Source organism: Ranitomeya variabilis, chromosome 2 (assembly GCF_051348905.1).
Source record: "Ranitomeya variabilis isolate aRanVar5 chromosome 2, aRanVar5.hap1, whole genome shotgun sequence".
In the NCBI taxonomy this organism is placed as follows: Eukaryota; Metazoa; Chordata; class Amphibia; order Anura; family Dendrobatidae; genus Ranitomeya; species Ranitomeya variabilis.
Genome location: NC_135233.1, coordinates 989,442,617 through 989,456,192, shown reverse-complemented (window position 1 = coordinate 989,456,192; position 13,576 = coordinate 989,442,617). Strand labels below are relative to the sequence as shown.

General features: G+C 45.1%; 1 protein-coding gene across 7 annotated transcripts in view; it reads right to left on the bottom strand.

The window, feature by feature from the left end:
• PASK (PAS domain containing serine/threonine kinase) overlaps nt 1-13,576 on the bottom strand; it is a 76,380-nt gene that overhangs the window by 25,780 nt on the left and 37,024 nt on the right. For all 7 annotated transcript variants that reach the window (XM_077291016.1, XM_077291015.1, XM_077291019.1 and 4 more), the window contains 4 exons: nt 12,925-13,059; nt 1,718-1,960; nt 1,282-1,414; nt 588-696 (listed from right to left, as the gene is read on the bottom strand). In XM_077291016.1, coding sequence (XP_077147131.1) covers nt 588-696; nt 1,282-1,414; nt 1,718-1,960; nt 12,925-13,059 — 620 coding nt within the window. The remainder of the gene's footprint in view (nt 1-587; nt 697-1,281; nt 1,415-1,717; nt 1,961-12,924; nt 13,060-13,576) is intronic.

Genomic DNA, 13,576 nt, shown 5'->3' with positions numbered 1-13,576 from the left:
ACTCTTCGGACAGCATGATAGTAATGAAAGATTCCCTTTAAAATGGAATCTGTGAGCAAGTTTTTTAGCTATGTGATCTGAGAATAGCATGGTGTAGGAGCTGAGTCCCTGGATCCAGTGATGTGTCACTAGGCTGTTTCAGTTAAATCAGTGTTTTATCAGCAGGAGATTATCACTATCTGACTAGCAGCCCTGTGCTTCCTGGTCCAGCAACGCCCCCAGCACTGATTAGCAGCTCTCTTTCAATGTATCCAAGTACAGAGAAAGCTGACACTCAGTGTTGAGGGCTCAACATTTCAAGCTGTGCTAGATCTGCAACAGACAAAACTGGTTCTATCACTACTGCTGCACCCAGTAAACTGATACATTGCTGGAATCAGGATCTCAGCTCCTACATCATGCTGCTGTCAGATTACATTTACATAGTAAAAACCTACTGACATATTCCTTCTATAGATGTCATACGCTAACCAGTGTCAAAGTGTCTAAAAACATTAGAATATTACAACACAAGACAAATTTAATCTGTAGTACCCAATTTCGCTGTTCTATGTAAAAATATTGATAAAAGAGATAAGTAAGGGTACCTCGCAGATAGCGGAGAGGACGGGCTCAGGACTATAGAGCAAGCAGGGTGCTGGTATCCCTCCCCAGTCGTCAGCAGGTCCTCAGACTTGCATTTCTGTACAGATTTCTCTACAAGTCAGAGCACAAACAATATGTAATATTCTGGCAAGGAATGTTCATCTGCTATTAAAGGGGTTGCACACTAGTAGCACAACCCGTTCTCATTCCTCACACGTTTGGTCCCGTTAAAATAGAAATACCTATACTCACCTCCGATGCCGTTCCAGCACCCGGGCTCACGACAGGTTGTTATATCACATGAGCCATGCGGCCAATCAGCACTGGCGTCACTGTCCCCGCCTCCGGACGTATTGAACATCTACAGGAAGTCCGGGCTGTGGCTACTCTCTGACTTCCTCATGATGTTCGATTTGTGAGTAGGCGGGGACAGTGACGCCAGTGCTGATTGGGTGCAGGGATCACATGACATAATGTCAAATAAGCACCGGGAAAGCGGCGCCGACACCGGAGGTGAGTATATGTGTGTTTATTTTAACGGGGCCAGACATGAAGAATGAGAAGGGGTTGTCCAAGAAGTGCACAACCCCTGTAATTCTAGAAATAAATTAGTAGTAGTAGTACCTGGCATTAATAATAAGTGGTAATAAAGGTGTCGTATAAGTAAATATCCTTACTTTAAGGCATCATTCTTACCGACAGCACCATTGCAAATAATATCACAAGATTTGCTTCTAACTTGTGCCTCTTCTGGTGGGGACAGAAAAGAAGCCTCGTCCTCAGCACTTCGCATATAATGGTAAAATCCAGGAATCAGAAAGGAAATGTTCTGGGAGAAAGGACACAGATTCGAAGATAAATAGGACAAAACTTCCATGCAGCTGATCGCAGGTGAACACTGCAGCCAATCACTGGTCTCAGGAGTGAGGTCTCTGTAGGGCGTAAAGATGCTAAAGCTAGTGATTGGCTGCAGTGCTCACATAAGCAGAAGCTACACTATCCCGGCAGATCCTCCAACACTAAACCTTTCAGAGCGTTTTTATATTTGGGGTCTTTGTGTGCGGCGTCCCCCAGAAAAGCTACAACACCTCTATAATGTAACTAGAGAGAAATAAGGTGTGAGCATTCTTACCTTTCCCAAAAGCTGCGTCCTGTCATATCCAAAAAGGGAACGCGAAAACGTTCCATTAATTCCCTGGATGATTCCATCCGGAAGGAGAGTGATGAGCCCGCTGATAGAAGACAGGACACTGAGGCTGGCGTAGTACTCTTCCACTGGAGTCAGCTCATCAGGAAAATCCTTTATTAGGGTGAGACTCAGAGGAAACGTAGCTCCGTTACGCGTCACTCCAACCACTCGTTGCTGCTGAATGCTCTGGAAGAAAACAATCCACCGCTTCATGCATCAAATTACTGGAACGTCTCCGCCAACGTTACGGAATCATTAGCCGGATGAGTGAGCCACCTGCGGCATGGTCAGGGCAGGATCGGTGGGGGGCCGAACACTGGGACCCAAACTGATTGGCAGAATTGGGAAACTAGATCCCCAGAGCAGCAGTGCGCATGTCTGACTGCTCTCCATTCATTCTCTATGGGGCTGCAGAGCAGAGAATATGTCGCCACTATAACAAGTGGACATAGACTGACACCTGTAGGAGCCATGGGGCAGGATGATGGAACGGCTTTTATGTGGGAAATCTGATGTCAGGTTCGCTGTAAAGGAAATCTGTGAAGATGATTTAACTACTAAAACGAGTAGCATAGCTGTGTGGGACTTAGTACAAGAAATTAAAATAATACACGGTTTGTAGAGATCTGATGTTGCGGCGCTGAGAAATCAAGCTTTGAAGTCATATGCAAATGAGCCGGGAAGTGCATTGGGGGCGTGTCACCACTCGTAGAAAAAAAACAAGACGGACCCCAAGAATGAAACGTCCGTGGGGAAGAAAAGGAAGCGAGAAGATGCAGTCAGGCGATCAGGGAGCCCTGGCCTGGTGGTGGCGTCCCGGAAAGCTAAAGCTAGGCAATGTCTTGGGGGTCGTCGTGTTTTTCCTATGCAAACATTGCATCAAGCATTTTTAGCTTCTCTTACATTGCAAGGGTGGGCTAAATCAGATTGTGTCCCCCACACATTTCTATTAGTATATCCATTTATTCATTATCCGAAGCCATACTGATTTATCCATTTTATAGCCAGATTTTCCATCTCCCTGCAGTGTGTAGAGTCACGCTTATTGCACACTTTTTTTTATAGGTTCCATTGGTGCATGTTAAGGTTTTCTGCTCAGCACAATTGGCTTCTCCTAAACCGAGGTTCATTGTGGCCAATTCCTTTATCAGATTGTGTATTAGACGCTCTCCGGGGCTTTTTCAGACAGCCCCATAGAGAAGGAACAGATCGGAATTCGGGCATCCAACCTGCTGCTTTATAAATTTTCCATTCTGTTGATTGGTGGGGGTGCCAGCAGTCGGACCCCCACCAATCAGCAAGTTATCACCTATCCAGTGGATAGGTAAGAGCCTATTTTAGCCAGACAACCCTTTTACGCTGTGATACTAAACATGCCATAAGAGGCTTTCAGCACTAATGGTATTAGCTCAGTGAATGGGGCAGATGACCGCTGTCATTTTCAAGGCGAGACTTTAGATGAAAGCAGCGATCTGATAATTCTGCCCTCCTCACATGCAAATTGCCTGAGAGGAGGACTTGAACTCAATAGCGCCACCTGTTGCAAGCAGCATTCCTACACATCACTATCGAACTAGTCTTGCAATATGACTTCGGATAAAAACCAAATCAGAATCTCAATTTGCAGACACGGTGTTTCGGGCTGCTGGCCCTCGTCAGTGCAAAGTATGAGAACTGATTTAGCTGTATGAGACGCTCTGGACTGAGGACTAATGGGTAACGTTTCTCCTTGTGGCGAGTGACATACCGGCCCTGGCATGCCAATGTAAGGAGGCTTATTTGCCGTGCAATGCTGCTCTGGGAAATTTAATATGCAAATTGCTTCTTCAGAGAGAAAGAACACTTGAACTCCATAGCGCCACCTGTTGTAAGCAGCAATTCTACAAGTCACTATCAACCCTTTAACGAGTCTTGCAATATGACTTTGGATAAAAGCAAAATCAGAATCTTATTTTGCAGACACGGTGTTTCGGGGTATTGCCTGGTGAACAAGCCTCTTTACATTGGCATGCCAGAGCAGGTATGTCACTCTCCACAGGGAAAAACCTTACCCCTTAGACTATAGCTTCTCACTTAGCCAAATCAGTTCTCATACTTTGCACTGACGAGGGGCAATACCCTGAAACACTGTGTCTGCACATTGAGATTGAGGTTTGGCTTTTATCTTAAGTCATAGTGAAAAACTCAATAAAGGGTCGATAATGACTTGTAGGATTGCTGCTTTCAACAGGTGGCGCTATAGAGTTCAAGACCTCTTCCTCTCTGAATTTACATATTAACCCCTTCATGACCGTGGGATTTTTCATTTTTCCATGTTCGTTTTTCGCTCCCCTCCTTCCCAGAGCCATAACTTTTTAATTTTTCCGTCAATTTGGCCATGTGAGGGCTTATTTTTTGCGGGACGAGTTGTACTTTTGAACGACATCATTGGTTTTACCATGTCGTGTACTAGAAAACGGGAAAAAAATTCCAAGTGCAGTGAAATTGCAAAAAAAAGTGCAATCCCACACTTGTTTTTTGCTTGCCTATTTTGCTAGGTTCACTAAATGCTAAAACTGACCTGCCATTATGATTCTCCAGGTCACTACAAGTTCATAGACACCTCACATGACTAGGTTATGTTTTACCTAAGTGGTGAAAAAAAATTCCAAACTTTGCAAAAAAAAAAAAAAATTGCGCCATTTTCCGATACTCGTAGCGTCTCCATTTTTCGTGATCTGGGGTCAGGTGAGGGCTTATTTTTTGCGTGCCGAGCTGGCGTTTTTAATTATAGCATTTTGGTGCAGATACGTTCTTTTGATCGCCCGTTATTGCATTTTAATGCAATGTCGCGGCGACCAAAAAAACGTATTTCTGGCGTTTCGATTTTTTTTCTCATTACGCCATTTAGCGATCAGGTTAATGCTTTTTTTTTATTGATAGATCGGGCGATTCTGAACGCGGCGATACCAAATATGTGTAGGTTTGATTTTTTTTTTATTGATTTATTTTGATTGGGGCGAAAGGGGGGTGATTTAAACTTTTATGTTTTTATTTTTTCACATTTTTAAAAACTTTTTTTTTTCACTTTTGCCATGCTTCAATAGCCTCCATGGGAGGCTAGAAGCAGGCACAACCCGATCGGCTCTGCTACATAGCAGCGATCATCAGATCGCTGTTATGTAGCAGAAATACAGGTGTGCTGTGAGCGCCGACCACAGGGTGGCGCTCACAGCTGCCGGAGATCAGTAACCATAGAGGTCTCAAGGACCTCTATGGTTACCATTCTAAAGCATCGCCGACCTCCGATCATGTGACGGGGGTCGGCGATGATGTCATATCCTGCCGCCCGGCCGGATGCGGTAGTTAAATGCCGCTGTATGCGTTTGACAGCGGCATTTAACTAGTTAATAGGTGCGGGCAGATCGCGATTCTGCCCACGCCTATTGCGGGCACATGTCAGCTGTTCATAACAGCTGAGATGTCCCGGCTTTGATGCGGGCTCACCACGGAGCCCTGCATCAAAGCAGGGGACCGGACGTCGGACGTACTATCCCGTCCGACGTCAGGAAGGGGTTAAATTTCTCGCAGTTCCATTACACGGCGAATAAGCCTCCTTACCGTGTGCCAGAGGTGGTATGTCGCTCTCCACATGGAGAAATGTTACCCCTTAGACCTCCCTCTTCACAGCACCTCATATCGTGCTGTAAAATATCTCAACTGATTATAGTGAAAATACTTGTGATGAAACCCAACAAGCTTGGATTTGCGGACATTGTAGTGTTGCGGTTGTAATGTGACCACATTCACTATTGTTGAGATTCTTGCCTTATGATCGCACAGCCAAAGTCACTGGACGAAGCTTTCCTTGGCGAAAAGTGCGTCGGGTGTGGTCGGGTCCCTGGCTGGTGGCACCTATTAGGTAAATATGTTCCTCCTGGTATGTACTAATGGATGTATGACATGCTTTCCGATATGCTGACTGATGCCTTTTACATACTTTTATAATATATAGTATACCACTTGGTACTACATCACATCTGTGAATATTTATTAACTTATGCTATTGTTTGATTGATTTGCACTATTGCACTTTTTCAGTCACCATATCGGTAGCTATACTTTGGAACTGGTTGAGTGTTATTACTATCTGCTTTAATATCATATTGGGAGGTGGTTGTTCTATGTTAGCCACTTATTTTCTATTCGCCACGACAGCACCCACTGAGAGAGGGGATCCGCCCCTAGGAACAGGAAACCTACAGAGAGATAAAAGGGGCGGCCCCCCCTCGCTCCTCAGTTGGTTTCCTGTTCCTAAAGGGGAACCCACAGAGAAGATTCTCTGAAGCTAATAACAAGAGGAAAACTTGCCTGGATGCCGCCTGTGCGTCTCTGCTGAGCAACAGGGGCTCCAGAGCGAGTGAACAGAGTCGGGCGTTCCTGTTGGTTCCCCCCTCATCTGTTATGGTCGGTGGAGGACAACGATCTCCCTGCTGGGACATCGTTGTAAGGGACGGCCGGTGATGCGGTGTGCCTGGGCTGACCGAGTTACCTGAAGGAAGCAGGTTTCCGGACCCAGGTGGCGATACCCTCCGGAGTGTGTGGAGTGGTCATCAGCTGTTTCCCCAGTCCCTCAGGTATGGCGGCGACGTGGGTAGAGGTAGCGCTTGGAAAGCCGGCCGGCTGCGACGCCGGCGCATGCGCAGTGGAGCCGCATCTCGGAAGTAGATCCCTGCCCCCAGGAGGTCAGCAGTCTATTTCCGGGGGAACCGCCATATTGGTTTCCTCTGGCGGTTTCTCCATGCCCCCTGACGCTGCACCAATGTATCAGGTAAAGAAAAAAAAAAAAAAAAAAAAGGGGGGAGGGAGTGTGTGTGTGTGTGTGTAAATCCTGCACTATAAGTGGCACATGAGCAGGGACAGACAGCGCGCTATCATGTCGTCCCAGGAGGAAGTCTCTGTGCGCCCTATGGAGGACCTACTGATTCCCAGTAGTGATACCAGAAATAAGAATGGTGGACACTCTAAAAGGAGTGATTCCACTGTGAAATCAGGAGGGAGATCGTCCCGTTCCACACCCCAGGCCAGGCAAACCCAGCAACCGGTAGATACAGGTGCTTCTGGGTGAGTGTTGTATAGCTTCAAGAGAGCTTATAAGTATTTCCTCTGCTTATGTTTTAGGCAAAGAGGACGGGGAAAACAAAGCATAAACAGTGTGCTATATGTACTGAGCCCCTGCCTGACTCCTATCTTAAAAAGCTGTGTCAAGCCTGTATAAACAACACCTTGCAGCAGGAGGAGTCTGTTAAAATGAATGACATACGGCTTATAATTCGTGAGGAGCTGCAGTCGTTAGGAGGGGCCCCTCTGTTAATGTGGAAAAAAGGAGTAGGAGAAAGTCCTCACCTAAAGCTGACACGTCAGCAGAGAGTGGAGAGGTGGATTCGGATGTGTCTCAGTCGTCTGAATCATCAGGGGAACAGAACTATGTCTGTTTTCCTACTGACGGTGTCAACAACTTAATAAAGTCAGTAAGAAGTACGATGGGGTTGGCTGAATCAAAAGAACCCCAAACTCCTCAGGAACTTATGTTCGCTGGTCTTTCTCAGCGGAAGGGCCAGGTATTTCCCGTAAATCAGGCTATAAAAGACCTCGTTAAAAAAGAATGGGGTAAAGGGCAAAAGGGGTTTGTGCCAATACCTTGCAAGAGACGCTACCCCTTTGATGACGAGGATATGGATTCCTGGGCTAAAGTACCGAAAGTCGATGCAGCAGTAGCATCTACATCTCGCCGTTCCTCTTTACCTGTAGAGGATGCAGGTTCCTTATCCGATCCCATGGACAGGAAATCGGATGCACTCCTTAAGAAATCATGGGAGGCCTGTGTTACTGCTTTCAGGCCAGCAATCTCAGCCACGTGTACCAGTAGGTCTATGCTGGTTTGGTTGGAGCAGCTGGACCAAAATATCAGAAACGGGGTTTCTAGAGAGAAATTACGTGCATCAATGCCCATCCTCAGGCCTCACCCTAGACTTTATTCGAAAACCTCCGGATTCCTTCCTGCTCACCTCCCTAAAGTCCAGACTACAACAGGAAGCACTGGAGATAGAAATTAAGTCCCTTCTTGCCAAACGGGTTTTGATAGACGTTCCGTCATCTCAAACAGGGGTGGGGTTCTACTCCCCCTTGTTTCTGATTACTAAACCTGACGGATCCTATAGAACTATATTTAATCTGAGAAGACTGAACACGTTCATAAGACCCACAACATTTAAAATGGAATCTGTTCGGTCAGCCATTAAAAATCTGTTCCCAAACTGTTACATGGTAGTACTGGATCTTAAGGATGCGTATTACCATCTTCCTATACACCAGTCACACCAGCAGTTTCTTCGGGTAGCAGTAATTATAGACGGGCAAATTCGTCATTTACAATATAGGGCAATGCCCTTTGGCCTATCCATGGCCCCTAGGGTCTTTACCAAATTGCTATTGGAGGTAATGTCTTTTCTGCGATTAAAAGACACTCTGGTCATTCCATATCTGGATGACCTACTAATTGTGGGAAAAAACTCCTTACAGTGTGAACAAAGGTTGGAGGAGGTGGCGTTTTCCTTACAAACGCTGGGCTGGATTGTCAACTGGGAAAAATCCAGACTCCAACCCGTCACTTGTCAGAGATTCCTAGGACTCCTTCTGGATTCAGTGGACCAAATTTGTCGGTTACCTGATGATAAGAAGTCTTCTATTGTTGGCAAAGTAAGCCTGGCAATCAAAAGACGTAGTATGTCTCTGAGAAATGCCATGTCACTACTAGGTTCACTGTCATCATGTATCCCTGCGGTTAAATGGGCACAATTCCATACCAGGCAGCTCCAGAAATTCATATTGCAGGAGGACTTTAAAAATAAAGGACATTTAGACCGAACAATTTATTTTACATCAGAGGTAGTACACTCCCTTACATGGTGGTTAGATTGGGGAAATCTATCAGAGGGGGTACCTTGGGTCATCACCCCTGCTACCATAGTAACCACGGATGCTAGTCCGGAAGGCTGGGGAGCACATTTTAAAGATCAGGTGGTTCAGGGCCTTTGGTCCAGATCAGAACTGACTAATTCCTCTAATGTAAAAGAATTAAGAGCCATATATTACTCCCTACTCCACTTTCTTCCCCAGCTACGAGGCTCTCACACAAGGGTCCTCTCGGACAACACCTCGGCAGTAGCCTATTTGAATCATCAAGGAGGTACACGGTCAGAAAATCTTATGAAAATCTCATCAGACATCATGACCTTAGCCGAAAGTCATCTGTTGTCCTTATCAGCGGTGCACATCAGAGGCATAGACAACGTTCGGGCCGATTTCCTCAGTCGCCATACCCTTCATCAGGGGGAGTGGATGCTCAGCAGAAAGATTTTCAGATTGATAACAGACCGATGGGGAGTACCTCAAATAGACCTATTCGCAACAAGGTCCAACCGTCAGGTCAAAACTTTTGCCTCCCTTTGCAGACTAGACAACCCCGACATATTCGATGCCCTTCAGGTGCCATGGACATTCGACCTAGCCTATGCGTTCCCTCCATGGAATCTATTACCTATAGTAATAAGAAAAATAAGGGAGGAGGGGGCAAGAGTTCTGTTGATGGGCCCATTTTGGCCCAAAAGGCCATGGTTCTCCTGGCTCAGGGCGATGTCAACTACAGACCCTTGGATCCTGCCTCAGTCCAAGGACCTGTTGTCTCAGGGACCGTTTTTCCATCCTCGGGTAAAAGGCATGAATCTGACTGTATGGAATTTGAGAGGCACTTACTAACTCTAAGAGGTTTCTCCAGTGGGCTTATAGATACTCTTATGAAGAGTAGGAAGCCGTCTACTACCCAAATCTATGTCAGGGTTTGGAAAAAATTCCTTCAATTTCATACTACACAACTTTCCGCTGAGGTACCTATAATTTCAATATTGGAGTTCTTACAAAAAGGGCTTGAGTTGGGACTGTCTGTAAATACCCTAAGAGTCCAGGTCTCAGCTCTGGGGGCACTCTTTAGTTATGATGTGGCGGGAGATAGATGGGTTTCGCGTTTTATATCAGCATGTGAACGCTCAAGACCTATTCATATACCACAGGTGCCTCAGTGGGATCTATCTCTGGTCCTAGATGCCTTGACACAAAGCCCGTTTAAGCCTCTAGATGCGGCCTCATTAAAGAACATTTCGCTTAAAACGATACTGTTAGTAGCGTTAGTATCCGCTAGAAGAGTGAGTGACCTCCATGCCTTATCAATTGACCCTCCTTATCTATCCGTGACATCTGATAGAATAATTTTGTAAACAGACCCTTGTTATCTCCCTAAGGTAGCCACTAATTTTCATAGATCCCAGGAGATCTTGTTACCTACCTTCTATAAAGACCACTCAACTCCAGAAGAAGCCAGGCTTCATACCCTAGATGTTAAGAGAACTATTCTAGCCTATTTAGAGAAGACTAGGGACTGGAGGAAGAGTAGGGCTCTTTTTGTGTCCTTCCAGGGAAAAACCAAGGGTTCTAGAGTTACAAAGAACACGCTGTCACGCTGGATAAGAGACGCCATAGTCCTGGCGTATAAAGCTGGAGGAAGAGAACCTCCAATGCATGTGGGAGCACACTCCACAAGAGCCGTGTCGACCTCCTGGGCAGAGAGGGCGAATGTGCCGATAGACCTTATATGTAAGGCTGCAACTTGGTCTTCACCAAACACCTTCTATAGACACTATAGATTAGATCTATCTGCTGCTTCTGACCTAACCTTTGGGGTTTCGGTTCTTGATTCAGTTAACCCACCCAATATATAGTCTCTGAAAATCTCTCAGTGGGTGCTGTCGTGGCGAATAGAAAATATCGGATTACTCACCGGTAATGCTCTTTTATAGAGCCCACGACAGCACCCATTCAAATCCCTCCCTTTTCTTTTCTTTAGTTGCACGTGGTGCCTTGGTAGGGAGATGTAGATAATAAAGTAACATATATTTAAGATTGTAAATATGTACATATGTCTGAACCTGTTAAACTAAAAAACCTGGCGGCAGTTCCTCCTTATTCTCTGTAAAACAACTGAGGAGCGAGGGGGGGCCGCCCCTTTTATCTCTCTGTAGGTTTCCTGTTCCTAGGGGCGGATCCCCTCTCTCAGTGGGTGCTGTCGTGGGCTCTATAAAAGAGCATTACCGGTGAGTAATCCGATATTTTCCAGCCATCCCTTCCAGCTGTGTCTGTTCTCTGTGGTGTCTCATTTTTTATGTATTTGGTTTTACCTGTTCTTTAAATAAAGTTGATATTATGATTATTAGTGCGGTCCAGCATTTCCTTTTGGTGTGTATAATTATTATTGCTTGGCGTAATTAAATTTGCTACTTATAGGTGTTTATTCTTGGTAAGTACAAGCAGAACTGCCCCCATGACTGCATTTAGCATCTAACCTAGAGAAAGATTTTTGACTAAAGAACCTCAATATATAAATCCTCTTTATCATCTGGCTTTTATGCATCTTTAAGTACCATTATCTATGAAGTAGGGTTCTTGCCATCTTCAAGTAATGGCTATTATTGGATAGTGCATGTAAATACAAGAAATTTTGCAATTAACAGCTTGTGGAAATTTTCAGCCGTTCTATTCCATCCGGTTTGCGTTTAGTTGGACCATCATTTATTTTTCAACAGGACAATGACCCCAAACACACCTCCAGGCTGTGTAAGGGCTATTTGACCAAGAAGGAGAGTGATGGGGTGCTACACCAGATGACCTGGCCTCCACAGTCACCAGACCTGAACCCAATCGAGATGGTTTGGGGTGAGCTGGACCACAGAGTGAAGGCAAAAGGGCCAACAAGTGCTGAGCATCTCTGGGAACTCCTTCAAAATTGTTGGAAGACCATTCCCGGTGACTACCTCTTGAAGCTCATCAAGAGAATGCCAAGAGTGTGCAAAGCAGTCATCAAAGCAAAAGGTGGCTACTTTGAAAAACCTAGAATATAAGACATCATTTCAGTTGTTTCACACTTTTTTGTTAAGTATATAATCCCACATGTGTTAATTCATAGTTTTGATGCCTTCAGTGTGAATGTACAATTTTCATAGTCCTGAAAATACAGAAAAATCTTTAAATGAGAAGGTGTGTCCAAACTTTTGGTCTGTAATGTATATGCAATACATTCCCTTTGTGTGTCAGATCTAGCGTTTTTAGCTACCATCACAACCACAGCACTAATGATGAGGTTGTTTTTGTTAATTTATATAGGTATATATGGGTACAATAAATTGTAATTGTTCACACAGACGTTTAAAGGGAACCTGTCATGTAAAATAATGTTAGCAACCTGCAGATATTGGGTGAATATACAGGTTAACAATGTTCTGACACCTTTTGGCGCTGGTACTTAGAGCCCCACTGCTAGGATGAAATTAACTTTATTCCTCCCGGAAGGCTCGCTCTTTCAGTCACAGCTGGCCCTAATACTGAGCTGCTGTCAGTCACTGCCGAGGGGGCGGTTATAGCGGCCGCTCTCTATACACTAAGTGGTGACTGAAACCATGAAAACACCACCCCTGTAACAGAGAGTGAGCCTGCCGGGAGAAATGACGTTTGACACCATGCGGTGGGGACCTCAGTACGGACGCCGCATGGTGTCAGAACAATAACCACATATCTGCAGGTTAATGGAGTCAGTTTACATTTGTTCCCTTTAACATGATGTATTACAATACAGACAGAAAAAAAGTCTCTGTGTCTGACCCCGACTCATGATCAGACCGGTGACTTGTGTTCTACAACCTTTGCTATTCTTTATAATATGTAATTTAGTGATGAGCGAGTGTGCTCGGATATCGTGTTATGTGAGCATGCTCTAGTGTTATCGGAGTATCTTGGGCATGATTGAATAATATGTTCGACTCCCCGCGGCTGCATGTTTTGCGGCTGTTGGACAGCCATAACACATGGGGCATTGCCTAACAAACAGCCAAGAATCATGCAGCCGTGAGGAGTTGAACATATTATCCGAGCACGCCGAAGATACTCAGATAATACCAGAGCATGCTCAGATAACACGATATCCGAGCACGTTCGCTCATCACTATATGTCATGCTATGTATTCTCTCTCTTATTGTTGGCCGGCCGGGGATTCTCCTTATAGTACCTGTGACATCTCCTTTCTATGACGGGGGATATGAATCGTTGGCATTAAGTCTGTAATATGCTGACCCAAAAGCTCCTCTGGATCCATATAGCCATATAATTGTGCACAAGAAGGATCACAAGACACAATCCTACCCTAGAAGACACAGAAGAGGACATTATTAATAAATCTCTTGTGATGAGATAATAACAGAATATCTAAATAAACATTTACACAGCATTATAGATCATACAAACATTATTTCTATTCTCACGACACTTTACGACAAACAAAAATGTATCTTTATGTCATTATGAGCAGCCCGGTCCCTCTGGATAAAGGAGATTCACTAAGCTTTACTCTAATGTAATAAAATATCCCAAACACCCTTAATCCCTGGGCCATTTTCCCTCCCCTCCTTCCCAGGGCCATAACTTTTTTCTTCTCTCTCGCTTCACTGGGGGACACAGGAACCATGGGTGTATGCTGCTGTCCCATACCTACCTCGGTTTTTGTCGTTTTTCAGTAACTTTTTCCCTTTTCTTTTTCAGAAGGTCCTCTTCTCTTCTACCTCTGGAGGGATACAGCGTGAACAGTCACACGGTACTCCCATAGAGAGTATGACGTGGACTGACACCCCGTATCCTCATCTGTCTATCTGGCAGAACCCCAG